The following is a 25,909-nucleotide window of genomic DNA, read 5'->3' as shown; positions in this document are numbered from 1 at the left end:
TGTCTGTTGATGAGTGTTAGTGGCTTCATTAAGGGAACAGAGGAGAGACTGTTCTTGGCCTCTCATTAGCAGCTAGAGGAACTGTCTGACCACTACTAATGAGGCGAGCTCCCTTTTCTATTACTCCCTTTCTGTCTCTCTCACACACATGCACACATTCTCTCTCTCTCTCTCTCTCTCTCTCTCTCTCTCTCTCTCTCTCTCTCTCTCTCTCTCTCTCTCTCTCTCTCTCTCTCTCTCTTTCTCTCTCTCTCTTTTTTCTGTTTCTGTTTCTCCCCTCACCCACATAAGCTCTGTCTCTCCCACTGTCTCTTTATCTTTTCCTTTTTGGAACTACCTATTTTGCATGGTCCCTCTATCACCCTCTCTCACTCCTGGCACACAGTGAACATGCTGTAAGACAGAAACAGACTCCAAACAGGACACTAAGGGCTATCTGTTCCTGTCTTCCTCTACTTTCCTGTTTGTTTTGCTCTCAGTGTGTGTTTGAATACGGGTGTTCCCTCATTCTACTGCGGATGAAGTGAACTCAGGCTGAATCGTGATTCAAATCAAGCGTTCCCAAACCTTCGTTCCTTTAGAAACATACCATATTGCTTCCGTTTTATACTCGTAAAAAAATCTTCTTAAATAACCTTTCACTAGTATAACTGGCAGTCACACACACACACACACACACACACGTACACACACACACACACACACTGAAAAGTAGTTCAGAACATGGAGTCCCTCCTGATGGTTCGGGTGGTTAAAGAGCCTGGTTGCCCGGGGTAACTGGGCAGGGTGGGAACACTGGGCGAAGCTCGCCCGGGTTCTGGCAGTCTGACACACACGTGAATGTTGGGTCTGTAACATGGCAACTGAACTGTAGTCTGAGAGCATTGATATTCTTAGAGGCGTCCGGCATGGGTCTGGAGAAGACAATGAAGCCTTCTGAGAGCGGCTCAGTGAGAAAGGGAGGTGGAGGAGGGGGGGGGGGGGGGGGTTAGAGAGTGAGAAAGGCAAAGGATAATGAGAGAGAAACCGGTGAGTGACATGAGACATACTAAGACAATCAATAGAAGGAGCAGTCAGTCTTGGAAATACCACTCCAACTAGCTCTACTAGAACTATTATGTCCCAGAGCCATTACCAAACTATGTCATCACCCACCTTTGATTGACCTTCCATGATGGTTGTAATATAATAAATATTCTAAATTCAGTTTATTAGTGAAAAAGTGAAATTAATAAATAAATCCCAGAAACAACACAGCTGATGAAGTACATTACAAATCTTTATTGGATAAATTAAAGACTCCTACAGCTGGCTGGTTTAAGTCTAAATTCACATTCTCAAAAACTGTACATCAGCTTCACTTCAGGCATAACTAATCTTAGTTATAAAACAATTTCTGCTTAAAATATGATTTCACAGCATTTTCATCTGACAGCAGATGACTATCAAGTCTCAACCAATTCTTGATTTGAAAAATATTATATTATCAAAAAACGGGGTTGGCTAAAGGTAAGGGAGGTCGAGGTGAGTGGTGGGGGTACTGTGGATGGGGACAACTTCTAATGCAAGGCAAGGCTGGCTGCGTCACGTGGTTTATCGAACATGTAAACAGTGTGATGTGACATCGTCATAAAAAACATAATTAACTCATGTTTCCTGTCCTGTGGAGAGGAGAAGGCAGGTTAGTTAAACCTAGCATACAATCTAGACTGGTTCAGTTTTACGATGACCTAACAATCCTTAGAAAAAACACCACTGTGGAGTGATTCACTCCTCTACAGGTAGATTACTGACCGGGGTCTCCCCAGCCTCCTAGACTGAGCTTGTGAGTCAACAACTTAAACGACTGTACAAATATATTCCACTGTGACACTGGGTGGACTGGCTGGAGCTAGTTATGCTAGCTAGCTAGCATCTAGCTCTGGAAAGTAGCTGGAGGCTAACAGGCTAGCTAGCATCGCTCTAGGAAACGACAATACAGACGACATTACAGACATGGGGGGTCGAAATAGAAGGGTCAGGAGGAGACAAGAAAGGAAAAAGAGTTCTGCATTTAGACTGAACACTGTTATAACATTGTAAGAAAAGAGAGAAGGAAGAAGGAAACTGATGTATTCAGGTATGTTGAATGGACTGAAAGACTGGAAGGGAGAAAATGATAGAAATACAGATGCAGGTAAATAAGGACCAGGATTCAGAGAGAGAGACAGACAGACAGACAGACAGACAGACAGAAGGGCGTGAGAAAGCATGGAGGAGGACCAGGCATGCCCAGTTCAACTGGAGCTGCTGACAGACAGGATGGTGGAGCTCTCCTTGGCCTTGTCGAAGAAGATGGACGAGGACATCTCGTTGGTGCTCTTCAGCTTCACCTCAGCCCCGAGGGAGTGGCCTGTGTGGGAAGGGGAGGAGCCAGAGCCGGCGGGCTGGCACTCCTCGCAACAACAGCAGCAGCAGTCCATGAAGGCCTGGCCCAGAGACTTACACAGGCAGAGGAGCAGCACAGGTGTGACCGATGCCTTGAAGAACAACAGGAAGTGATTGATCAGCGCCAGCAGGGCGGCTGTGTTCTCAGAGATGGACGTGGCCGTGTAAGCCAGGACGATGTTGCAGACGTTTTCGGGCAGCGTGCAGATGGCGTAGACCACAGCCAGCGCCAGGACGGTGCAGCTCAGCTGACGCTCCACCAGCTGCACCTGCAGCTTCTGCTGCTTGGACGGCAAGCGGTCTCCATGGCCGCGCTGGGAGGCGAAGCTGACGGCGGCGGCGTTGGCGTCGTTGGTGACGTGGCAGGTGGCTAGCTGGCAGAGCAGGGTGAACACCACAGGTAGGCAGAAGTAGCAGCCAAAGTACCACCACATACGGGCCTGGTGGTAGCTGTGGAGCAGGGAGTACAGGGAGTCCGGCAGGGGCAGGGTGGAGGGGGACGTGGGGTGGATGGAGCAAGAGTCCACCAGGGCCCCGGTGGTAGGAGACACGGCCTGGCTGAGCTGCCAGAGGAGGAGCTCGGGGGAAGCTAGGACCATGGAGCCCACCCAGACGAACAGCAGCTTGAGCAGGACCGAACGGCAGCGCTCCACGCGACGCGCCTTGGGCTGCTGGGAGCTGGTGGCTGCATGGAACCTGTCGATGCCCAGAGCGCACAGGCTGAATGATGTCACGCCCAGTGACGTTACCTAGGAGATCAAAAAAGGAGGCTTATTATGGGATCTGTAGCTCAGTGTTTGCATTCACTATATGGGAACCGAACCCTGCAGTCCACAAGCATTTATACTTAGATAATGAAGGCCGTTATACAACAAACGCGTGTCTTTTAAACCAGCTCATCTACAAACCTGCTGATCTTACAAAGAGGAGTGCTTTTCTCTGGTGACAGTTTGTTGGCATGTCTCTTTCTCATTCTCTCTTTCCCTCAGTTGTCAAATATTATTTTTTTGTAACTGTAATAAACTCTTGCGGTATTGAGCCTCTTATATAAGTACATGTTTAACTTATACTTATTATTAAAACATTTCACATCACCTTATCACATCATATTACCAAATGTTTTGCTTTCTGGGTCACCATTAAAATATTTTACATGACATGAATAATCCAAATACTAATGCACAATAAAACATGGAGAGCACTTAACATTGTTAAGTCTAGAGAGCCCTTAACATCAACACAATCCCGTACAATGCATGCATGTACTGTGTTTCTATATGAGCCACACCCACCTCCATATAAGGCACCAGGCGGCAGGAGACCTCTCCTAGCAGCCTCTTATTGGTCAGCTCGTTGAAGACCACTACAGGAAGACAGAAGCAGAGAACCAGGAAGTCCCAGAATGCCAAGCTGGCCAAAAGATAGTTCCAGGAGCTCCTCATATAGTAGTTGTGCCACACAATGCACATCACCGCCAGATTACCCACAATTCCCACCGCCAGCACCACCAGAGACAGGAAAAGGATTGCGTAGGCGCTGTAGGAGCTGTCTGTGACGGGGAACAGGGGGTTGCGGATGTGAGTGATGCCCCTGTCGGTTTCGTTGCCATGGTTGCCGTCCTCAGTCCCCGCCTCTACATCTGCCTCATCCTCCTGAGTGGAGTTAGTGAGCTGTGTGGCTCTGGGGGTGGTGAAGAACTCGTTCTCGTAGGACTGCGAGAAGGTGGACTGTTGCTCCCCTGTATCTGGGTCAGAGTCCTCCTCCTCTGCTCCTCGAGGAGCCCTGATGTGCAACACAGACCCCTGGTCCTGGTCCTGGTCAGGGAAACCCCGGCTCTGAATCACCTGGATGTTGAGGTGTTGGAGAGAGTTCATTCCGCTGTGCTCCACGCCCTGCCCAGGCTTCCCCAGCAGGCCACTGCTCCTCCCCGCAGCAGGCCACACAGCCAGCAGCACCAGCACACACACGGAGGTCAGCATCGTCACACAGCTCTGATACAGGCTCTCTCTAATGGTCCAGCTGGTCCTAGGATCTCTGCCTCGAAGTGGAGAAGAGTAGAGTCAAAGTATGGTAGGTCCACTAGAGCAGAGTCGAGTGTGGAAGAGATGCTCCGCTAACTCTGGGACATCAAGTGAAACATCCAGTAGCTGCCGGTCCAAGCTGGGGTGCTCTCTCTGTGTGTTGGGGTGCAAGTGAGGGGAGGCTGCCTGAGAGTGTGTTTGTGTGTGTGTGTGTCCTGCAGTCCCTCTGGCTGGTCTGGGAGGGGAGAAGCGTCCCCTGGCTGCTCAGACATGGGTGGCTGGGCCCTTTGTAAAGAGAAAGACAGCAAGCCAACCAGAGGCTGGAACACCTCTCTCTCTCTCCCTTTCACTCTCTTTCTCTACGGAGCTCAGCACTGCTCATGCCCTCTTCTGGCCAGAATGGTCGTCATACAAATGCTTCATTTATGAACTACAACACACTGTTGATACCAACTATTCCTAACCCTTTAATGCATAAATAACTGAATGGACCTGTTAGTTTTATGTTTGCATTGCGTGTTACATCATATATAAAAAGGTAACTCGTCTCAGAAAAAGAAGAATGTGGAAAAAAAAAGATTCTTCACCCCCAGGCTAAGATCTTTGTTAGGACAATGAAAACCAAGCATGGCTGCAAGTTTAAACTAGTTTGTCAAGGATTACAGTCAATATTTAGTGTGGTGATTTATTATTTTTGTCATTAATCAGTTAGATTTCAGTGTTAAAATGTATACAAAAGTTTTTATCCATTTTCATCCCTTTAATCAGTACCCTGTCTACCCAACAGGTGGTGCTGTCTGTTTATCAGAGCACTAGTCAAATAAATGGCTCTTAGTCTACGGACCAACTAGTCAGACTGTATACTAGTGCAGCCATGACTATAAGTCACACATGCACAAATGAACACATACACACACAGAGCAGTTGGGTAAACAGACAGAAATGAGAACAAGCGAAAAGCTGCTAAAATGAATAAATGTAAATTTAATGTGACAAGCCCTTTCACTGGAATCTCTTAAGATCAACAAGCTAGCAAGAAGTGCATACTGTACAAACAGCTTTGTTGATGAAACATCTGTAACTGGCACATATTATTACCATGGTTCTCACTGAGAAAGCAAACTCGTGCATGGTCTCTGCAGCACACACGTGTGTGTTGGACGTCGCAGGATACACTCCCTACCAGTTAAGAGTACGAGAGATGCATATCCTCTTATGAAGGGTGAGACTGCATGGCCATGACTGCCTCACTGGAGTGTCTAATGGCTGTGAGTCCTGCCTGGTGAAGGGAACGTACCAACTAAACATCATCGTCATACCAGCTGACGGTGACATTTCATTGGTGCTATGGTGTAGATACTACATGTTATACTGCATATAACATAATTGGTTACTAAAACAACATTTTCAATGATTTTTTTTCTATCCAGTGGTGTTTCCCTTGTACATGCATGTGGGGTGATTCAATGTTGTTTTGAATAAAAATAGATATCACATAACATTTTATATTATAAACAGCTTTTTATTACGTAATCTTACGTAATAAAACACTATCTGACAGTTCAATCAACAACAACAGCAACAGCTGTTTCTCACTGTGGGGCCAGCATCTCTGCGGTGACTCACCTGGTCTGCTGTTTCTCCTCCAGCAGGCCTGAGGCCTCCACAGTCAGCACCGCCCCCCTCAGGAGTCTGGACGAGGTGTTGGTGAAGGAGACCAGGGCAGTGTGCTGTTTCATCAGTTGGAGGATTTCTCCCCCAAGTACCTGGATTCAGATGTCACATTAGCTAACTTAATAGAGAGTGAGAGTGTGTGTTTGTGTGCGTGTGTGTGTAACCCATACCTCTATAGAGATTTGAGGGGAGGTCATGTTGAACTCCTCTGTGGCGATAACCCTCTCTTGGGTCTGTTCATCCTTCAGGACCACCGCTAAGTTCAGAAAACCATGCTCCAACAGGACTGGCTCGTAGTCTGATGAAGGGATCTGGTGGCGCACCATCACAGCTGGAACAGGGGATGGAGGACAGTACAGTTACAGGACAGTACTGTCACCATTGGAACAAAACCCAGAAGGAATTGTGGTGATATTGTCTAAACATACTCATGCAAAAGGTATGATGCTATCAGCAGGATAGTACAGCAGTAAAATTTGTATCTTGGCAAGATAATTTACGATGACAACTACTCGTTTCCCTCCAACAATCATTGAATACACAATATTGTACTTGAAATGGTAAACCAGTATTTACCTCTGCATGGTCCCACCTGAAGCCTCTCTGTAGCCTCCCAAAAGGTCTCCATAGGCCTGCCATGGTACTCTTCAGCTTGGGCGTTAACATGCTCCTTTAGGACCCTGCAAACATTAGCTCGGTTTGTGACAATCACAGTTAGACAGATGTTCTCTCCCATCACTGGCACCTTGTCTATCTTCAGAGAAACTGACAGACTTTCAGCTGCTCCTGTGAAAAAATAGGAAAGAGGAAGAAAGGAGGGTAGGCCGGGAGGAGAAAACAACAAGTGGACAAAGGAGATATTGACGAAACCTGTCATAATTTTTGCAGCAAATGGCATATGCTGAGTCAGTTAAGTCGACAGGTACTGATACAGACTAACCTTGTTGTCCGCATGTTGTATGATTTTTGGTATCTGGAAATAAGCAAGAGAATCAGAAAGACGCAGTTTGACACAAGAATGTACAAAAACATATGTGTGTGGTACAGTCACACCGTTACAGAATCAAGAGTGCAGATGGGTCTTACTCGGCGTGCACTTGTAGGCGCACGTGAGGTCCTGAGGTTCGTTGGAGCCCAGACTCTTGGTGTATATCCGCTGGCCCACCCTCCCCGTGTCCAAGCTCTTCCTCACCACCACCCTATCTCGGAGGATCACGGTGAAAACAGCCGCGTTGACCGACGCGTAAATAAATGGAGCGTCGTAGGGGAGGTTAAAGCAACGGTTTCTGATGGCTTGGACTGGACACGGGCCGCAGCAGAAAACACCTGAAAGACCAGACCGAGACGCGGCACAGAGATAAGATGACAGGCTCAATCACATTCAACCACTATTTGCATTCCAAACGCAAGCAGGTTTTAGACTATATTTGTGATTTCTGAAATCTTGTAGGTACAGATTTTGTACTGTACTGAAGAGCTGATTAATAACCTCCACTCTTCTCTTGAGGGGTTGGGTCCAGTACTTGCCACCCGTCAAACTCTGGGGTCAGATCGGACCTTCTCATCCAGCACTCCACCCACACATGGAAATTCCTACACATATACGGACACACACACACACAGGTACACAGCCCCTTATTACAGTGTTTGCAATCGCAAAAAAAAATGCCATTGTGCAAAAAATAGAGCATAAATAGATGTGATTTCAGCACCAACCAGATGCTGTCCTTAGATAGGTTGAGCTTTGTGCCAGTATGGGTGTAGTATTCCTCTATGACCAAGTTTGAATTTGTGTCATGGGCTGAGTTGAAAATGCTCACCACCCTAGATGGGATACCCAGGACTCTCATAACTGGAACCAAAAACATCATTAGTTAGATTGGCTTCAAGTCAGAAAAGATTAGGTAACTACAGCTGTGAGAAAATCTGTTTTGTTGCAGAAAATCTATCAGTCTAGCCTTATGCTCTGTTACGATGAGCAGCTAAATATAGCTGCCATTGTAAAACACACTCACGAGCACTGGCTCTCTGATCCAACACGGGTTTGACAAACCTGTGCACATAACAGAGGCAAAGACCCAGCACTGTCCATAGCACACTGGGCTGAAGTTGGACTGAGCCCACATCTTCAGGATGTCGGCACTCCCAGTCCACTCTAGAGGAGACGTGCCGTCCTTAATGCTCCCTGACCAGTCACCCTTTAGGACCCCACGGTCGTCCTCACAGTTCACCTGGCAGCCAGGACAAACACGGAGGGTCACCAGATGAGGGGGATTTATGTGTGTGTGATTTTGGAAATGCAGTGTGTTTGTGTGATCCAGGCAGTGTGTGTGTGTGTATCTTACCATAGCACAGACCACCCTGCTGAGGTAGGTAGGGTCTCCTCTGGCTAGATAGTCTTTCGCTCTGTTGTTGATGTGCTGTGGGCTGACCTGCAGGATGTTCAGACATGTCTCCAGGACCCCCTGCTCATACTGCACTCACAAGGGGCAGGGAGGGAGACCGGCAGAGACCGACAGAAATGGAGAGACGGTCAGTCAGACGGACAACTGATATTGTTGTAATGTTAAGTCTTGTCAAAGCCACTCACTTGACCAAATATCCAAGGTCTCGATATGACATTAGAAGTTGCACCCATGTACAGAACCCCATGGTCCTTCGTAACGTACTCCTCTCGTTGCTCGTCATAAGGCATGTACACAGGATCCTCTGAAAGGTAACATCTTTTTTTTAGTTATCATCATGATCATCTTTTTCCTCCTTCCCATCCTCATCGTCATTATTACATTTACATTTGTTCATTTAGCAGTCGCTCTTATACAGAGCGACTTACAGTAAGTACAGGGACATTCTCCCAGAGGCAAGGAGGGTGAAGTGCCTTGGCCAAGGACACAACGTTGTTTGGAATCGAACCGGCAACCTTCAGATTACTATCCCGATTCCCTAACCACTCAGCCACCTGACTCCATCAGCATCATCATCCTTATCATCATTATCACCATCATCATCAACACTGTCACCATTACATCATCATCATCATCACCATCACCCACCCTGTAGCCAGGGGTTGCAGAGTAAAACAAAGCTCCCTATGGCGTAGGTGCGTCTGCTGTGGGGTCTGAGGATGTTGACCTGGAGCTGGTAAAGCCCCACTGGAGAGAGAGGGGGGGAGCAGAGGTGGAGGTTGAGGGACCGGGAATGCACATCCCCTGGGTAGATCTGAGCGCTCCACTGGGTCACTGTTCTTTCCTTGGAGAAGGTGACAGGGATTTCTACAGACAGCCCACCTGAGCAGCAAAAAAAGAGAGCAATGGATGTGAGACATTCATTTGTTCAACTGTGTTCTTCTGAAAAGTAGTGGCCTAACAGGATGAAAGAGAGGGCAACGGGGAGGGGGGGGGAAATAAATAAAAGAGATGATAAAGAGGGATGACCAACACAGCAAGAAAAAGAGATAAAGAGGGATGACCAACACAGCAAGAAAAAGAGATAAAGAGGGATGACCAACACAGCAAGAAAAAGAGATAAAGAGGGATGACCAACACAGCAAGAAAAAGAGATAAAGAGGGATGACCAACACAGCAAGAAAAAGAGATAAAGAGGGATGACCAACACAGCAAGAAAAAGAGATAAAGAGGGATGACCAACACAGCAAGAAAAAGAGATAAAGAGGGATGACCAACACAGCAATAAAAAGAGATAAAGAGGGATGACCAACACAGCAAGAAAAAGAGATAAAGAGGGATGACCAACACAGCAAGAAAAAGAGCCAACAAAGCCACTGACCTATCCCAGTACCTAGCAGCGCTTCGAGGACGAGAGTTTGAATATTGAACACTGGGTCATTGAACAGCAAGGTGATCTTGAACGACCACCCACGCCGCACCACCAGGTGCCTGGAGCTCAGCCCCAGTGTCTTGTGGGACACGTGGTTCTCATGAGCCTCCATGTTGACGTGGTTCAGCGTCAGATGGTCCGTCTCTGGGCAGGGGTGGAACACTAGAGGGAACACATCAGGAGGAGAGTGTGAGAGAGATAGCAAGATAGAATGAAAAACGAATTCCATCATGTAACACAATGTCTTGCGATAAACATGACCCTTGTCACTTCTTTTCAACCTTGCGGTACATGTAAGTACAGACACGTCTGTGTCTGTAATTATACAGACGCATGGCATTCAGATTAATGGCCATGGGGTCTTGTGAACAGTGTCAGAACAGTGTAGGTACAGATAAATCAGACTGCATGTATGTGACACTGATACTTATGGGGAACAGAAAGGCCAGCACTATGACAGGAATGTTGAGGTTCATTGTTACTGCTCAGTGTGCTGCATGTGTAGTGTTGTGAAATGGCTCTCGATTTGCATATCCTGTGGGATCTTTAAAAGTGCGAGAACTGTAGCCAGTACAGGTGATAAATAAAGAAACGACTGTGCTTTTGAGTGCAAGAAAGCAGAAACACATTTGTTTTTCCTTTACAATGTGCTGTGTTTTTATTTAGCTATTTAGCCTATCCATCTAGTTATTACAGGCACAAAAACAAATGGAAATATCGAGCCATGTGTACTGTAGACAAATGAGTAGAGTAGAATAAAGTAGAGTAGAATGTAGATTAGTGTAGAAACTAAACTCACCCATTGGCCGCTGCACAAACTGCTGGTATGTGTGATTCATGCTGAGTACGTTTATAGTCCCCACATGACCCTACCAAACATTTCACTGGGTGTCTGCCTATCTGCCTGTCTCTCTCACTTTCCCTCCTTCTCTGCCACAGATATAACAGTGAGACAGACTCCTCCCTCCATCTGGGAGTCCCAGTCATTCACCCTCTCTCCTGGAGAATGTTTGTGTCCACTCCCCCTACAGAGATCTACAGGTGAATGGTTGGTCTGAGAATGGACTCTCTCAACAATCCTCTACCTTTAATGTCCAGACATTAGGGGAGGACAAATCAGGATGGAGGTCAGAGACAGAAGCTCTGATGAACGCAGCTGCAAACAGATCAACTGACAGCAACTCACCAAACATATAAAGACCATATGCATGTTAATACACTCACGTCACCTCACAAGGAAAGGAGAATCGATAGTTGGGATTATTGATTGCTCAAAGTCATGTATGTTACTGATAAACCGTGTCACATGTGCAAATTATCTGAAGAATTTAGAAGATGGTTAGTAATTGTTTGTAATGCATGTGGACACGGTTAGAGATAAGATTCACAATGAGGCTTTCAATTCATTGGCGCATCCACACCTTTTTTCTACATAAAGATACAATCATGTATCTGTGAAGGGATAAAGCAAGGAAACATCACACCCTCCTCAGCAATGTTTACATGGAATCGTTCACAACCATCAACCTGTCAATCAAACCGGTGGTGCAAGAACTTTCACATAACAAAAAGGAATCGTTCTGTCGTTTTTTCATTGATATTTCACCATGGGAGAAGAGAACCACAGCATACATACAGTAGGACGTGTTTAATCACATCCTGTGCTGGGTGTCAAACTCTCATTACAGACTGTGAGCCAGTCCCGTCAAGTCCTGGACGTGATTGGTTGGATTCCAGGTCATTGTGTCATTGGCATGATAGCAGCCTGTGTTGTTTTGTACCTGTGCCTTTTACAGAAGTGTGGAAGGACAGGAGACAGTAACACCATTTAGGTTGCACATGACATACCAATACTGTAGTAAAAATACTGTAAGGTACATAGTAATTCAATGGTACTCAGTGTTAGTGGTATGGGTTATTACGAAAGTGTAAGAAGGCACAGTATGTAGGAGAGATGTGAGGTCTCCGTGGATGTTGTGAAGTGGCAATGTTAGCATCAACTTACACCTGAAACGGCCAACCTTCTCCTAAGTTCTTATGTGCTAATGTTGTTACTAAAAGGTATTGCTATGTAAGTACATGTAATTGAATGTGGCCTTATTGTAAATTGTGGAGATACTTCCTATCTATGTGATTTGAAGATAGTACTGTGGAGTGTCAACAACCCTAATGGGATACTGAACTGACCGGTCTGGGAACTCACTAAGGGGGCTTTGTTTTTTTGTTTGTTTATAAATCAACAGAAACAAAATATATTTTTTCACGCATGCTAAAAAACGATGTGGTCCAAAATCTGGCAACTTGACCGTTGTCATTTAGAAGCAAAATCATAGACCTTCTATTATTGATCCAGGGACAGATCTCTTCCCCCCTCCCTCCCAACCCCAGTTTGGTGCCCCAGACAGGCCCCTAGTGCAGGGCGTGGAGGAAGACACGGGGCACAGGTTTGAGACGTTTTACATCACTGATGATTTGTATCAGTGTCGTCATGTTATGATGCAACCAAGACAACACAAGTCTGTCAACATCTGTACGCTTATCTCACCCTTCAGGTCAGCACGCAACATCTGTACGCTTATCTCACCCTTCAGGTCAGCACGCAACATCTGTACGCTTATCTCACCCTTCAGGTCAGCACGCAACATCTGTACGCTTATCTCACCCTTCAGGTCAGCACGCAACATCTTGTCACAGTCACAATGAAGAAGGAAATGGAGGATCGAATCTAAATGGTTTTTATTTCTTTGTTTTAAACCAAACTTGATACAAAAGGGGACATGCTCAAATCCACTCAAATTCAACAAGTACAAAATATATTTTCATCACCTTATTTGTGACCACCAAAAAATAATTTCTGTAACAATGTTTTTACAGGAAGCGCAGAATTGATGAAGTTTGATTGTAATGTAGCTGGACAAGCCCTCTAGGTTCCATTAAGCACTTTGAACTCCAGCATGACCACTGTCAAATATCAAGCCTGGCTATGGCATACGTATCCAAATAAAACTCAGCGCACCAGTTATTCAAACAAGTTCATTTAAACACCTCAATTATACCCACAAAACTGCTATAAAGTGAATGAGTCAAGAGAGCTAGACTAATTGGCCAGCTAAATTTCCCAAAACAATATTTTTCAGTTTAAAATAAATGGTCAAACTAATCACATAGGTGACAGAAGCAAATTAAAAAGCAACTTATACTTTTTGAAAAGTTGGGTTTACTTGTTGGAACGCCCTAAGAAAGCAAAATCTACCATCAACATCACCAAGCAAAATGCTTGATATTACCTTTTCAACAAATACTTTTCTTATAAGGCACTGCATAAGTCCTGCAGAAAATAGTGAGATGTGATAACTAAACAAAAACATCCAACATTCATAAAAGCAAACACATCAATTAATTCAGCTGCCATTTTGAAAGAGAATGAAACTGAAGGCCAGAGACAGTGGAAACAGGCTCCTTGATGGTTGCTTCAGAGAACCAACCTTCCCATGGATGTGCCTAAGAATTAGCTTATGATGGGGTAGGACAAAGGCACCCCCGGGGCTAGGAAACACAAACATAGGTCTTAATGTATACGTACATACATTCATGCCACAAGAGAGTCTCAAGGTAACCAGCTAAAATCAACTTAAAAATGGAAGGTGTGACCCCATATCTTACATCACTTCCTCTGACCATCACATCATTTGATACCATGACTGAATCCTCCCTACCCCCATCCCTTTCCCAATCGACTGGAACCAATGCAGTATTCCTGTACCACATCAAATCCATGAGAAGACACCCTACTAAATAAATAGTAAATTTGAACAATAAAACATTCGAACACACAAACATACAATACTTTAGCAGAAATACAAGAACGTGTTGGAACGTATGAGCAGACCAGGGTAGCTTCAGAGAGAGAGAGCTAACACGCAAGTAAACACAAGTCGACTTCAAGTGCACTGAAGTAGGAGAGGGACAATAACAGGATGTTAAACTCAACCAAGCCAGAATACGTCACAGGGATTGTGATAAGATTAACAATTAACTTCTATATGAAAAGCATGATGAAATAAAGGAGCTCAAATTTTAGGCAGGTGCGTAAAAGAGATCATTTCCTAAAAAGGTAACTAGATGTACCCTGTGGATTTATTGATTTAAGGCATGAACTTGCCTTTTCTAAAATTGTAAACAAAATATAAAAAAAAAAACATAATATTTTTGTTAGGCTTGCTGCTTATGAAATGTTTCTCAACGTCATGAAAAACACCTTAAAATCAACTCTTCCTTTAAAAGTCTGTCAGTTCAATTTACCTGAGACTAGGACTTATCACATCATGAACAACCTGACAACACAATTCAGTAATATCTCAGAGAGCCAATACTCCAGCTGATTTCATTCAGAAGTCCTTATCCCACTGACTGTACACACCTGCGAAAACCACAGATAGAAATAACTCAAACAAACTGCTTTTCCCCAGCAGTAGAAAAGATTGAAACATTATTGGTATAAATACGTTAAATAGCCAAACTAAAGCTAGATTCTTGGTTGGATGATTGAAGTGCTGCAGTAGTATTAGGCGCTGTCTGAATTCAAGGTTAGAGCCTAATTTTGGGTAGAGGCAGTGTGTGTGTGTGTGTTTGTGTGTTGGGGGGGGGCAGTGCCTCTACCACTTGAAAGAAGTGCAGTTATAAAAGGGGCGGAGTCCCATCTTCATTCTTCAGAACTCTGAAGAGGGGTTGGGTGGGGAGGATCACATGAAAACTTCTTTCAACCCTTCCTTAGAACACCGGATGTAAAAGGGTGTGTTTGATGAAGATGTGTCTGGTTTTGTTATTCTAAACATTACTCACAACCCTTCCTTAGAACAACGGCTGTAAGTGTGTTTGTGTGTGTGCGTGTACGACACGGCGATGTCTCTGGTCGTGTCCATCCCTTTAGAACTCCAGGGGCTTTAGGTCCCCAAAGTCACAGTCAAACAGTTCACTGATGCCCTCGTTATCCTCCAATCCGAAATGGTAGTCATGGCTGTGGGGCGGGGATATGTTAATGAAACCGTCCAATGGGAGGGAGAGGCACTCGCCATTGCGGTCTAAGAGGAAGTCAGAGGAAGACAGTGGTGAAAAGTCAAAGTTGGGCATCTCTCCTAGGTTAGAGAACGGGTCACCTTCCAGGAACGATTCTGAAGAAGATAGAACAAACAGAGCATGTGTCAAAACCAAACAGTAAACAACCTCCCAATACAGACCAGGAGTCAATGACCAGCCATCAGTACTCAAGAGAGATGAACCTCACCAGCGTCACCACACAGCTGCAGAGGAGAGGAGTCTGTCCGGGAGGAGGAAGCCATGGCCGACGTCACTTCCTGTGTGGAGGAGCTACTGTGAGGTTGGGTGACGGTGGTGGACGGGGGCGAGGGGGGGGTGGCAGGTTTGGATGGGCTACTTCCTGTCACTGGGCTGCAGACCCCTGAACTGTCATCTGGACACAGGAAGACGTCGATGGGACCTCGCGTGCTCTTCAGAGACACCTGGTAGCCCTGCCGTGTGTACAAATACAAACAAATGCAATCAAATGAAAGGTTCATAGAGAAACATCCCTGTCACTCGTCGCAGTCCCCGCTGATTGAGTCTTTTCGTCTTTTGAACGGGAAAGACAAGTGCCTCTTTCCCAAAGCATAACTACGACACTAAGGACATTTCAAAATCCCCAATCCGCCAGGCGACCCGGTCGGCAGGGCATACCTCGCTGGGCTCGGACACCTGCATCTGGGTCTCAGGCGGGGCTCTGATCACCATCACCAGCTGGTCCGGAGAATCAAACGACTTCCTCAGGTCCTGGCATTTAACATAGCCCAGCGTGGTGAGGGGTCAAAGAAAGACACTGTGGCAAGGCAATGACCCAGAGATAAAGGATGTGCATAGAGACACCGACAGTCACAACCAGATACACACACACACTAGTCACACACACACGCATGCCTTTTCTGGTGAAAGGATATTTCTTGTTCTGGGAGTCCTCGGTGAGGAGTCGGAGCTGGAGGTTACATTTAGTGATGAGCTCATCCAGTTTGTCCTCTGCCTCGGTCAGGTGGGAAACCTCCTTCTGCAGGTCTCGGTGTCTGGCCACAGAAGCCCCGTCGATTCGGTTGCCCCTGGTGAGTGGAGGGAGGAGACAAGATGACAGTATGTCCCTGTTTCTGTGATCGCTGTTGTAGTTGTACTGATGCACACATGAAAGGGTGTGTATCTACTTTTAATCCAATCCCTAAAAATGTATCAAATAAAAAAAAAGTTGTAATTGTTCCTTGAACCAGTCACATCACAAGAAGTTATTAGAACTATTCCGACCAATCAGGACTCACAGCCACTGGATGTTGTTTTTAGACTTCTTGGAAATGAGCTGGATGCCTTCCAGGACATTGGTGATGTCATAGATGCGTCTCTTCTGCACCTCCAGAATCTGCGAGGCCCAGTTGAGGTCGACCACGCCATCAGGGGACTGGGCCAGCAGGTCCAGGAAGCGCTTGGTGGTCAGGTTGAGAGACGTGTCATAGCGGGACTTCTCTGCAGTGGCCTTGGGGACTGGGGGGGAAAGAAGGAGGGAGAGCAGAAGGGGAGGAGAGGAGGAAAACAGGTGGAGATGGGGACCATTACTGTCAATGATCAGCTGGCTTTGTGACAAGGTTTTCCATGGGACAGGTCTGGAGTCAGAGCAGACGTGAGTGAGTGCTAACCTTGAGCCAAATGCATCAGTAAGAAAACAGGAGAGGGGTTGTGTACCTCTTGGGGGGGCTGGCGTGGAGGGGGGGGCACGGCCCAGGGACGGGGGGCGAGAGGTGCTCACATACTGGTGGTCACTATCCAGGTCCAGCTTCCTCTTCACCTGGGGAAACATAGACACACACACACAAACAAGTCAAGCCACAGGCTCTCCCACTCTCTCTCTCTCTCTCACACACACAAACCCACATTACAGATTCGTACCGGAGGTCGTCCTAGAGTCGGTCTCCTCTGGTCCTGGACCACCACGTTGGCTGGTCCCTGAGGGGTGGCAAAGAGAAGGATCTCCCCCGTGGTGGTGGGGGCAGTAGTTTGGAGGCCCACATTGTTTGGGGTAGAAATGATGACAATCTGGTGGTCCTGTGACAGGTCGATGCTTCCAGCATTGAGAAGAGACTCGAAGTCTGCCAGTAGGTCCTCCGACGTCTGACCCGTTATAAGCGTCTCTGACATCGCACAGACCAAGGGAACGCAACGTGCCTGGCCCTTGGTTATGATTAGGGGCTTCACTCAGGTCCTCTGTTGTTAAAGTTGCTAGTTAGGAACACCCTGTGACTTCTTTCATACTGAATGATTGACGGTAACGGTGCAAACGTGCTGGAAGATTCTGTTTATAATTTAAGAGATTAACCATATCTAGTACTGACGTTTACTTGCACAGAAGCGTAGAATAAGTTACACTAAATGGCTAGCTAATTGACTTTATCCAAACAGCTTCGGCTATATTCTATATTAGAGAACAAAACAGATGTTGGAACAGCGAGTTGAAACCAACCCCAGCTAGCTAGCTATGTAGCTAGGGAATTAGAATGATTGTACTGCAAACATTGTAACGTTAGCACCGTGCACAGTTACTAAGCGGCCAATTATACCGCAAGTACATTCAGAAACGTTAGCTTACTTGCTAGCCTGTTACTACAAGCAAAGTCTTACTCTATAACTTACAGCTAGCTGTAAAGCTAATCTTTTGTTTTCATCTTTCCTGTCAGAGTACAGTATGCGTCGAGGCCTGGCCAAACCACAGTCAAGCTCTATTCCTTTCTCTTTGTCAAGCAATCGTGCAAGCTAGCTATGGCAAAACAGTCAAGACTTGTAAACAGTTGTTTGTAACGCAGTCCAGAGCTTTGAAAATGATTTACAGAAAAATATGTATATTCACCGGAGGACAAAGATAGGCTGAAGTAAAACTTTAAGGCTGACACTAGACTAAAGCAACAATTTTGAAACAGAACCAAATTTTGAAACAACAATAATACTATTTATAGCTCTAACATTAATTATTTTTTAATTAGATCACAAATTTGCACTATTTCAGTTTCCAAATATATAGGGCAAGTTAGCATGCTAACAAGCTCACTTGTTATTACTGACAGCAATAGCTAGCGGACTACCCCCCTGTCTTTCTGCCAGGGCTCTCAGGAAGCAATCTGAAAAAAACAGGAATAATAGTAAATAATCCGAAAACGATATTTATATCCGGATAGCATAGCATGTACACCCGTTCGCTGATAACCTTCGCACTGTCCCGTCAACCAAAGTTGTCTCCTGACCCCGAAATCTGCTGTTATTGTTGTTATTGTCCCAGCTGATCAGAACAAGGGTTGGGGTTTACGCGCCAAATCTTTTTTGCCGCGAAACTCACACGTGCATGGAACATTACGATTCCAATTGGCTGAGAGAGTGCGTCTCTAGAACGTGGCTGTACAAGCCTGTCATTGGCTGCGTACGATGCCATTCTCAAGACGATCCTCTTTTAACAAAATAAAAAAGCCATGAAAAACAGAAATACATAAAAAATAAGAGACACAAATACGTTGATCAAATGTTATCTGCAAACTGGACAGTTTACTTTGAATCATTTGATTAACCACAACCAATATATTTTCTAACTTCTTGACTACATTAACTAACAACTGATTTAGAGTCAGTTTATCATTTCCCTATCTATAACTACAAAAATTTAATATACATGCGTCATAACATAATCAGGATCCGTTGTTTGAGACATGAGATTTGGCACTGCCCATTGAAGTCGTCACATTCGCAGGCTTGTTAGTCGAGCGCCTATACTGAGAGGAATCTAAAAGATGGCGCAAGCAATATTTGAAGTATTGGAAGGTATCTGTAAATTGCTTGTTTTCAGTCATTCACCTATACAAAAAACAAATGTTGCTATCTGATTGATATATTTCATGATTATCAGATACACTGATGTGCAATTCTGCAGCTATAGTGAGTGCTGAAAGGTACTCGGTTGGAAACGTTAGCTAGCTATGCTAGTAATTGTAAACAATTGTGTGCAATTGTGTGTTTTTTACTGCTAACAAGCGGTAAAAAGATAGCATGTGATCATTTTGGGATCAACCTCTTAAAATGTATTTGACACTTATAGATCAAGTGATTGGAAATACAACTCCAACATATTTTCACAAACACCCCAAAGCACTAACCAGAGCAGGCTTTTCTTTCTAAATGTCATAGCTAGTTGCTGTAAAGTGAAAGTGGTTCCACACCTGTCTCCGCCTCTCTAATGGTCCTCTGTCCGTCTCGATCTTCTCCAAGGGATGGACAACCAGACGGTTCTGGCGGTCCAGTCGCTGTTAGATGGCCAGGGAGGAGTGCCTGACCCAAACAGCCAGAATGTCTCTGGGACCTCAACCATCCAGTCCATGGGTAAGCTAACTACCTACCGTATGAACTCTATTTTCTATCGCAGCGGTCTTCAACTCTGGTCCTCAGGAACCCCCTGTCCTGCATGTTTTAGTTCTTTCCCTGCTCCAATACACCTGGTTCCAATGAATGGGTCGTTGTCAAGCTCTACAAAAGCCTGATAAAAAAACATTCATTTGAATCAGGTGTGTTAGAAAAGGGTCACATCTAAAACATGCAGGGCATGGGATCCAGAAGACCAGCACTGGGAGAGGCTGGATTAGAACTAGACTCCATGCAGCTCTTTCTAAACGATGTGAAGCGACACACAACGTTACTTTGATGGAGGGCCCGAATCCACACGTTCCCCATTGATGTTCCTCGCAGACGACGAAGACGTCTTCCTCTGTGGAAAGTGTAAGAAACAGTTCAACTCCCTGCCTGCCTTCATGACACACAAGAGGGAGCAGTGCCAGGCCAACTCCCCCTCCCTCTCCACAGTCTCCCTGGCATCCAGCAATGCCTACACCCCCGTGCCCTCCATCAGCACTGGGCCACAGACACCTGCCAACAGACAGGTGACGACCAATCATATGGAATGACTGATCTAGGAAAGTGATGACAAGCATAATGTGTGTGCTTGCCCTCAAAGTGGTTTGTGATGCTCTCCCCGTGTACACCAGGTGTCCACCTACATCACTGTGCCTCCGTCCCCCCTGACCCACACCCTGGTCCAGGGGAATGTCCTGGTCAGTGACGACGTCCTCATGTCGGCCATCTCTGCCTTCACCTCCATCGATCAGCCCATGGCTGCCATGCAGCCTTCTATACAGGTAGGCCTGGACCAACCCCAGCTCAGTGTGCCAAGGTATTGTAAACCCTGAAGGGCTTTAGGATACTCCATAAAGGAATGCTTGAATCACCCATACTGTACTAATGTAACCAGCTGTCCTGTCCTCTCACTTAATGAGCTCTTTCTCCTCTCAGAGTAATCTGAGTATGCACACAGGTGTGTCGTACCTGCAGCACCACCACCACCACCATCACCACCACCACCACCAACAAACCCAGCAACAACAGCAGCAGCAACAGCAGCAGCAACAGTCCCATCCTCTCCCAGGGTCGGCCCAATCTCAGCCCCTCTCCTCTCAGGTGCCCTCCAGCCACAGCAACTCTGTTGTTCAGGTCTACAGCACACTGCCCCCTATGGCCGGGGGCGGCAGTGCAGAGATCCCAACCCTGGGCTTGCAGCAGTTCCAGTCTGTTCAGGTGAGTTAGAAACAAAATGTGTTTCAAACTCGTTTTGAACTGGGCTGAACCTAGTTGGTGACTCGTCTTACTTTAAGGAATTTTCTAAGTAATGGAGTAGGAATTATTTACTGTGGTCACACAAAACAGCCTTGAGAATAAGTACGCTAGTGGATTGTATCCATGGATCCCTGTGTACAGTTACCTGTGTTGTTGTCCTAACCTGGCTTGTAGTGCTAGCTCAACATCATCCTCTGATCCAACATGGCTCCCCTCCCCCAGGTGCCCAGCCAGTGTGTGGACAGTCAGTCCTTCACCACTCCCCCAGTCTACAGCCCGGGGAAGCAGGGCACCAAGACCAAGACCTGCAGCATCACTGCCAACCTGGCTGAGCTGGGGGAGTTTGAGAAGGTAATCATCCCCAAGCGACCACGGAACGGCAAGAAAGGGCCAGACGGAGCCACAGGTTTGTTTCCTATTGCTCTTTGATCCACTGATTTAGTCTGGGCCAGGGAAACCGCTCAGTAAGGTTCACATGTCCACTTTGGAGTTGGACAGGAAACAGTTTAATGTTGCATCTCAGGTCAGTAATCGGTGAATCACATGGTCTGTGGTCAACCTCTTCCTTCACTTCCCGCTCTGCAGAACAACTCAAAGGAAAAGGCCCGAAGCTCAAATGCAACTTCTGCGAAAAGATCTTCACCAAGAACTTTGACCTCCAGCAGCACATCAGAAGGTGATAGGCTCCTTCCACTTCTTCACCGACGCTTTTATAAAACATGGAGGACTATCCTTGGCCTTCTCCAGGCAACACCTTCACAATGTTACCCAACCATTATCAATCTCCTGTTCTCCACTGAGATGGGTGTGGTGTGATACACCCTAGATTCTGTGGTATCCTTATTGTTGACTTCGTCTAGATAGGGTGTTCTGGAGATTGTTGTAGGAGTCAAAGTTTTTGTTTGTTATTGGTCGTCTAGTTTGTCTGACGATTGCCGAATGGCACACAATGAATTGCCAAAACAACCCGACTGATAAATATGTCTTTTTTTCCAGCCACACAGGAGAGAAGCCCTTTCAGTGCATCGTGTGTGGGCGGGCTTTCGCCCAGAAGTCTAACGTTAAGAAACACATGCAGACACACAAGGTGTGGCCTCTGGGCGTGGCCAGCACGGTGTCCAGACTGCCAATCACAGTCAAGGTGGTCCCACTCTGCTCAGAGGAGGAGGGGCAAGGGGAGGGGCTACAGCAGCAGATGGATGAAGAGGCGGAGCAGCCAGGTAACCTCAAGTGTGTGACATCGTGTGTGTGTGTGAGGTCACTTCCTGTGCATGCTGCCTGCATGATTGTTGAATTCACTCTTATCAAGGCATTGTGGCAAACGAAGAGTAGCTATATTCATATTCGGAAATACTTTGAGAGTTAGGCTGCCCGACAGTGGGAATCATCTGGACTGTATCTTCAGAGGTTCCAGGAGAGTCCGAAGACAGGGAGAGTGACTCCCAGCCTGAAGGAGATGGCAGCCATGGGGAGGACAAGCAGAACGGCCAGTCCCAAGCTCGGGCCCAGGCCATGGAAGCCCAGAACCAGACCCAGGTCCAGACAAAGCAGATAGTCCTCATCGACAGCTCCTACCAGTGCCAGTTCTGCGCCGGAAAGTTCAGCACCTACTTCCAGCTGAAGTCCCACATGACCCAACACAAGGGGGAGCAGGTGAGCCACATAACTGGGCAGGTCACATGGAGCTACTTATTTGTCTGCATGTTTCTTGTCAAATGTACAAGTGTGTGTGTGTGTGTCAGTGAAACATAAGGATTTGTGTGGTCCAGGTCTACAAGTGCGTGGTAAAGACGTGCTCCCAGACCTTCCAGAAGCTGGAGCAGTTCCTGGATCACATCCGGTCCCACCAGGAGCAGCTGACGTACCGCTGCCACCTGTGCAGCAAGGTGTTCCCCTCGCTGTTTGAGCTGGGGGTCCACCAGTACTCCCACTGCTTCTGCCCCCAGCAGAGCACCCGCAAAGAGCCCACCATCTACAGGTCAGGCCAGGCCACATGGGTCCCTCACCCTAGTCGGTCGTTCTCATGTCATGTATCAGGAGATTTCAAAGCGTTTTTCTCGCCAGGTGCATGAAGTGCCAAAGCAGGTATTCTACCCAGGAGGCCTTGGAGCAACACCTCCTGACCGCCTCCCACAACTTCCCCTGTCCTCACTGTCAGAAGGTAGGAGACAACAGGAGGACCCACACACACACACACACACACACATGACACATTTGATTTGTAAGTCAGGAGTGTCCAAAACTCTGAAAAGCAGATCATTGTGATTAGCTCTTCAACTAGGATTAACCATAAACACGTCAGGGCAAGTTTGACACGTCCCCTCGGGCCTCTTCATGGTGTCCTGTTCCCCATCAGGTGTTCCCGTGCGAGCGTTACTTCAGACGCCACCTCCCCACACACGGCGTGGGCGGCCGCTTCAAGTGTCAGATCTGCAAGAAGGTCCTGAAGACGGAGCACTACCTCAAGCTGCACATGCGGATCCACTCAGGTCAGCAGGACCTGTGACATAGCAGGGAGCAACGCTGTTTACACCTCCTGTGTTTAGCCAAGAGAACTAGGGGGTTTAGAACCCCTGATTATACTGTAGATTCATTCATCCATTGGATTACTAGCGGACCGAATTGCTTGTTGGTTGGCTGATTTGGTGATTGACTGATGAACTGGTTGACTAACTGATGGTTTGACTGTTGATTTTAGGTGAAAAACCATACAAATGCTCCATTTGTGAGGCAACGTTCAACAGGAAAGATAAAGTCAAGAGGCACATGCTCATTCACGAACCGTTCAAGAAATATAAGTGTCCGTTCCGGTATGTTCATCCTCACCTGTTCTTCCAGTCTCCTGTGTATCTCGCTGTGTCCTTCCAGATCATTCACGGTGCTGTTGTCATTTCAGGACACATGTCGGGTGCACTAAAGAGTTCAACAGGCCCGATAAGCTGAAAGCACACATACTGTCCCATTCTGGTGAGCAAAAACACTCCCCGTCACTCATGTAAAACACAACCTCTCTAAAGCACATGCATATGTACACGCGTCTCTTGAGAAACCCTTCATTTAACTTGCGTCGGACAGCTGAGTGATGTTCCCGTGTGTGTGTTTCTGCCGCCAAGGTATAAAACCCTACAAGTGCCTGTTCTGCCAGAAGGCCTTCAGCAGGCGTGCCCACATGGTGGAACACCAGCAGTCCCACACCGACAACTACCGCTTCCGCTGCTCCGCCTGCAACAAGGGCTTCACCCGACACAACTACTACCGGGACCACAAGTGCCCTGCCGCGGGGGCGGGGGCCGACAGAGGGGGGAAGAGAGGGAGCAGAAAGAGGCAGGGCCTGAGGGGAGGCCTGAGGGGAGGGCCGCACAGTGACGAGAGCACCGACGTCAACCAGGACGAAGACGAGGATGAGGAGGAACATGGCAGAGAGGAAGAAGAGGACGATGGAGGGGAAGAGGAGGAGGAAGAAGAGACAGAAGATGATGGAGAGGATCCTCAGGCGGAGATGTCCATATCAACGGTTGAAGAGCAGGCGGAGGGAAGAGAGGAGGAACTGGAGAATGCCGAGAGATTAGAGCAGAGGCAGAACACACACAGAGACTGTCTACAGCAGCCATGTTTGTAATCCAAACAGATGAAAAGTAGGCGTTTTAAAGTAACGAAAGGTTGCAGATTACAGATGAGAAATTGGGCTTGTTTACAAGAATTGCTTGAAGCTTGCAGTTGCTTCTCACGTCAAGTCAAGTAGTGTGTAGGCTGGGAATCCTGGAAGTAGAAAGCGTTTCAAAAACAATTTCCAGTAAGTTTCTTTTGATTTCTCTAGGGAAACAATGACAATACTATAGTTCATCATGACTCTGACTACCTATGTGTACCTAATGCGCTGGGCATAGCTAAGGCCCTTGACCGCAGTCCAAAGGAATTCTCCCAGGCAGGGATAAACCAGGACTAAGGTCCTCTTTCAATGGATCAAGGCTGGCATGTACTTCAGTTTAGGACTAGGTCTAATGAACTTCATCAGGTCCCCCTTCAGATCAAATGAAAAGCGGTACATTATTGTTTTACATTAAAACTATTATTGAAATTCTGCGATTTCTTTCGCAGCGAGTTTAATCGTGGTGGTCTGAACAAGGACTTTACCTCAACCATATCTATGGCCAGATTAGACATGACAGCTGCTGTCACTGCTGACATGCTTCCTCTGTCCATGTCTAGAACAGTTTACCTTGTGAGATGTATTGTGTACATTCCTCTTGGCACTCTATTGACAGTACAAAATACATGTCTAATTAACATGCACTGGATGTTGTCGGCAAAGGTCAGAGATATTAAGCAATTAATGATGGAGAAATAGAAATATGAAATAGTGCCGCAAGGTCCTTACATACAAGTCAGAAGAAATGGCACTGTTGTGCTGTGTATCAGTCAATTGTCCATTTCCAAGGCAATGTTGAATAAAGGGAGTACATTTTGTTCTGCTAGTTTCTTGATCTGCTGTATGGACTAGTTATGGAATTGGTCTGTGCGTGATACCAGTGAAGTATCAGGCCCGCTCTGGATAAGAGCGTCTGCTAAATGACTCAAAGGTATTGGAGGACACATTCTTTGTTTGTTTGTCATGACTGGAATGCATGACTTAAGTGCTGTGGTAGGAGAACTGGATGTAGAAACAGTCTTTCAAGCTAAACTAAACAATACAAACTATCAAGACATGATCCCATTACCAGCTCAGTTTAGGCCCAAAGGATACAAACACTTGACCCATAGATTTAATTTATTTAGGTGAACTGTTTTTTTTTTTTAAATGTTTTTTACACATGTACATAATCAAAAAGGAAATCAGGAGAATTAAAATGCTACTATACGATAAACCCTTGTTATTTCTAAAATCATTTCTTAATATTTTACAAAAAGAAATTTAGATTTGTTATTAACACCATTTACAAGAGGGTAATGTACAGGCAGGATTGGGGAGGGGATATTTGCATAAGGAGAATTCTTGAGACAAAAATAAAAGGAGATGAGATTCTGTTTGCAACTTGCAATTATATTTACACTTTTTTGTGACGACATGATGAAATGTTTTAAAGAGTTAAAGAGCAGTTCCACACCATAGAATGGTCTCCAAGACACAAATTAATAAAACCCTAAATTACAGCTATTGTAACCTGATGTTAATTTATCTCTGTGCAAAACATTTAGTCTTAATCTATATCCAAGAAACCAGA

The 25,909-nt window shown here is 46.2% G+C and overlaps 4 protein-coding genes across 5 annotated transcripts; 1 reads left to right on the top strand and 3 right to left on the bottom strand.

Moving 5' to 3' along the window:
* Window positions 1–1,261: 1,261 nt before the first annotated feature.
* LOC124480763 (G-protein coupled receptor 37-like 1) lies at window positions 1,262–4,522 on the bottom strand. Its single transcript, XM_047040347.1, has 2 exons — window positions 3,720–4,522; window positions 1,262–3,176 (listed from the first exon to the last, which is right to left on the bottom strand). The coding sequence occupies exons 1-2, from the start codon at window positions 4,404–4,406 to the stop codon at window positions 2,277–2,279; spliced, it is 1,587 nt and encodes a 528-aa protein (XP_046896303.1). The 5' UTR covers window positions 4,407–4,522; the 3' UTR covers window positions 1,262–2,276.
* Window positions 4,523–5,955: 1,433 nt separating this feature from the next.
* Window positions 5,956–10,877, bottom strand: LOC124480764 (protein-glutamine gamma-glutamyltransferase 5-like). Of its 2 annotated transcripts, none has more exons than XM_047040348.1 (13): window positions 10,759–10,877; window positions 9,909–10,121; window positions 9,176–9,409; window positions 8,713–8,831; window positions 8,468–8,596; window positions 8,176–8,353; window positions 7,839–7,974; window positions 7,612–7,715; window positions 7,209–7,448; window positions 7,063–7,095; window positions 6,699–6,908; window positions 6,293–6,453; window positions 5,956–6,214 (listed from the first exon to the last, which is right to left on the bottom strand). In XM_047040348.1, exons 1-13 carry the CDS (start codon window positions 10,796–10,798, stop codon window positions 6,071–6,073), a joined length of 1,941 nt encoding a protein of 646 aa, XP_046896304.1. In that variant the 5' UTR covers window positions 10,799–10,877; the 3' UTR covers window positions 5,956–6,070. The 2 variants fall into 2 exon arrangements, with proteins under 2 accessions (XP_046896304.1, XP_046896306.1); XM_047040350.1 differs by having other exon boundaries at window positions 9,921–10,121.
* Window positions 10,878–12,678: 1,801 nt separating this feature from the next.
* On the bottom strand, window positions 12,679–18,339 carry e2f1 (E2F transcription factor 1). The gene is made up of 7 exons (XM_047040630.1): window positions 16,935–18,339; window positions 16,731–16,833; window positions 16,313–16,532; window positions 15,950–16,102; window positions 15,693–15,807; window positions 15,244–15,487; window positions 12,679–15,130 (listed from the first exon to the last, which is right to left on the bottom strand). Exons 1-7 carry the CDS (start codon window positions 17,181–17,183, stop codon window positions 14,886–14,888), a joined length of 1,329 nt encoding a protein of 442 aa, XP_046896586.1. The 5' UTR covers window positions 17,184–18,339; the 3' UTR covers window positions 12,679–14,885.
* Window positions 18,340–18,764: 425 nt separating this feature from the next.
* znf341 (zinc finger protein 341) lies at window positions 18,765–25,699 on the top strand. The gene is made up of 15 exons (XM_047039254.1): window positions 18,765–18,848; window positions 19,293–19,403; window positions 19,767–19,957; window positions 20,063–20,212; window positions 20,367–20,648; window positions 20,910–21,093; window positions 21,273–21,363; window positions 21,684–21,907; window positions 22,093–22,340; window positions 22,457–22,665; window positions 22,752–22,848; window positions 23,044–23,176; window positions 23,386–23,497; window positions 23,584–23,654; window positions 23,801–25,699. The coding sequence occupies exons 1-15, from the start codon at window positions 18,818–18,820 to the stop codon at window positions 24,304–24,306; spliced, it is 2,640 nt and encodes an 879-aa protein (XP_046895210.1). The 5' UTR covers window positions 18,765–18,817; the 3' UTR covers window positions 24,307–25,699.
* The last annotated feature ends 210 nt before the right edge of the window (window positions 25,700–25,909 follow it).

The sequence above is a fragment of the Hypomesus transpacificus genome, chromosome 18, assembly GCF_021917145.1.
Source record: "Hypomesus transpacificus isolate Combined female chromosome 18, fHypTra1, whole genome shotgun sequence".
In the NCBI taxonomy this organism is placed as follows: Eukaryota; Metazoa; Chordata; class Actinopteri; order Osmeriformes; family Osmeridae; genus Hypomesus; species Hypomesus transpacificus.
The sequence above is the reverse complement of the archived record's forward strand: the minus strand, read 5'-3'. Positions and strand labels throughout refer to the sequence as shown.

Bases quoted from the DNA above. Each gene is read 5' to 3' on its own strand.
- LOC124480763 (XM_047040347.1), bottom strand. From the start codon at position 4,406: ATGCTGACCTCCGTGTGTGTGCTGGTGCTGCTGGCTGTGTGGCCTGCT. The intron at 3,177-3,719 runs GTGGGTGTGGCT...TTGATCTCCTAG, and splicing joins GCCTGGTGCCTTATATGGAG to GTAACGTCACTGGGCGTGAC.
- LOC124480764 (XM_047040348.1), bottom strand. From the start codon at position 10,798: ATGAATCACACATACCAGCAGTTTGTGCAGCGGCCAATGG. The intron at 6,454-6,698 runs GTAAATACTGGT...CCCCTGTTCCAG, and splicing joins TCAGGTGGGACCATGCAGAG to CTGTGATGGTGCGCCACCAG. The intron at 6,215-6,292 runs GTATGGGTTACA...ATCTGAATCCAG, and splicing joins CCCCTCAAATCTCTATAGAG to GTACTTGGGGGAGAAATCCT.
- e2f1 (XM_047040630.1), bottom strand. From the start codon at position 17,183: ATGTCAGAGACGCTTATAACGGGTCAGACGTCGGAGGACCTACTGGCA. The intron at 16,834-16,934 runs GTACGAATCTGT...ATGTTTCCCCAG, and splicing joins CGACTCTAGGACGACCTCCG to GTGAAGAGGAAGCTGGACCT. The intron at 15,808-15,949 runs ATATCCTTTCAC...ACCCCTCACCAC, and splicing joins GAGGACTCCCAGAACAAGAA to GCTGGGCTATGTTAAATGCC.
- znf341 (XM_047039254.1), top strand. From the start codon at position 18,818: ATGGCGCAAGCAATATTTGAAGTATTGGAAG. The intron at 18,849-19,292 runs GTATCTGTAAAT...ATCTTCTCCAAG, and splicing joins AATATTTGAAGTATTGGAAG to GGATGGACAACCAGACGGTT. The intron at 23,655-23,800 runs GTGAGCAAAAAC...TCTGCCGCCAAG, and splicing joins ACACATACTGTCCCATTCTG to GTATAAAACCCTACAAGTGC.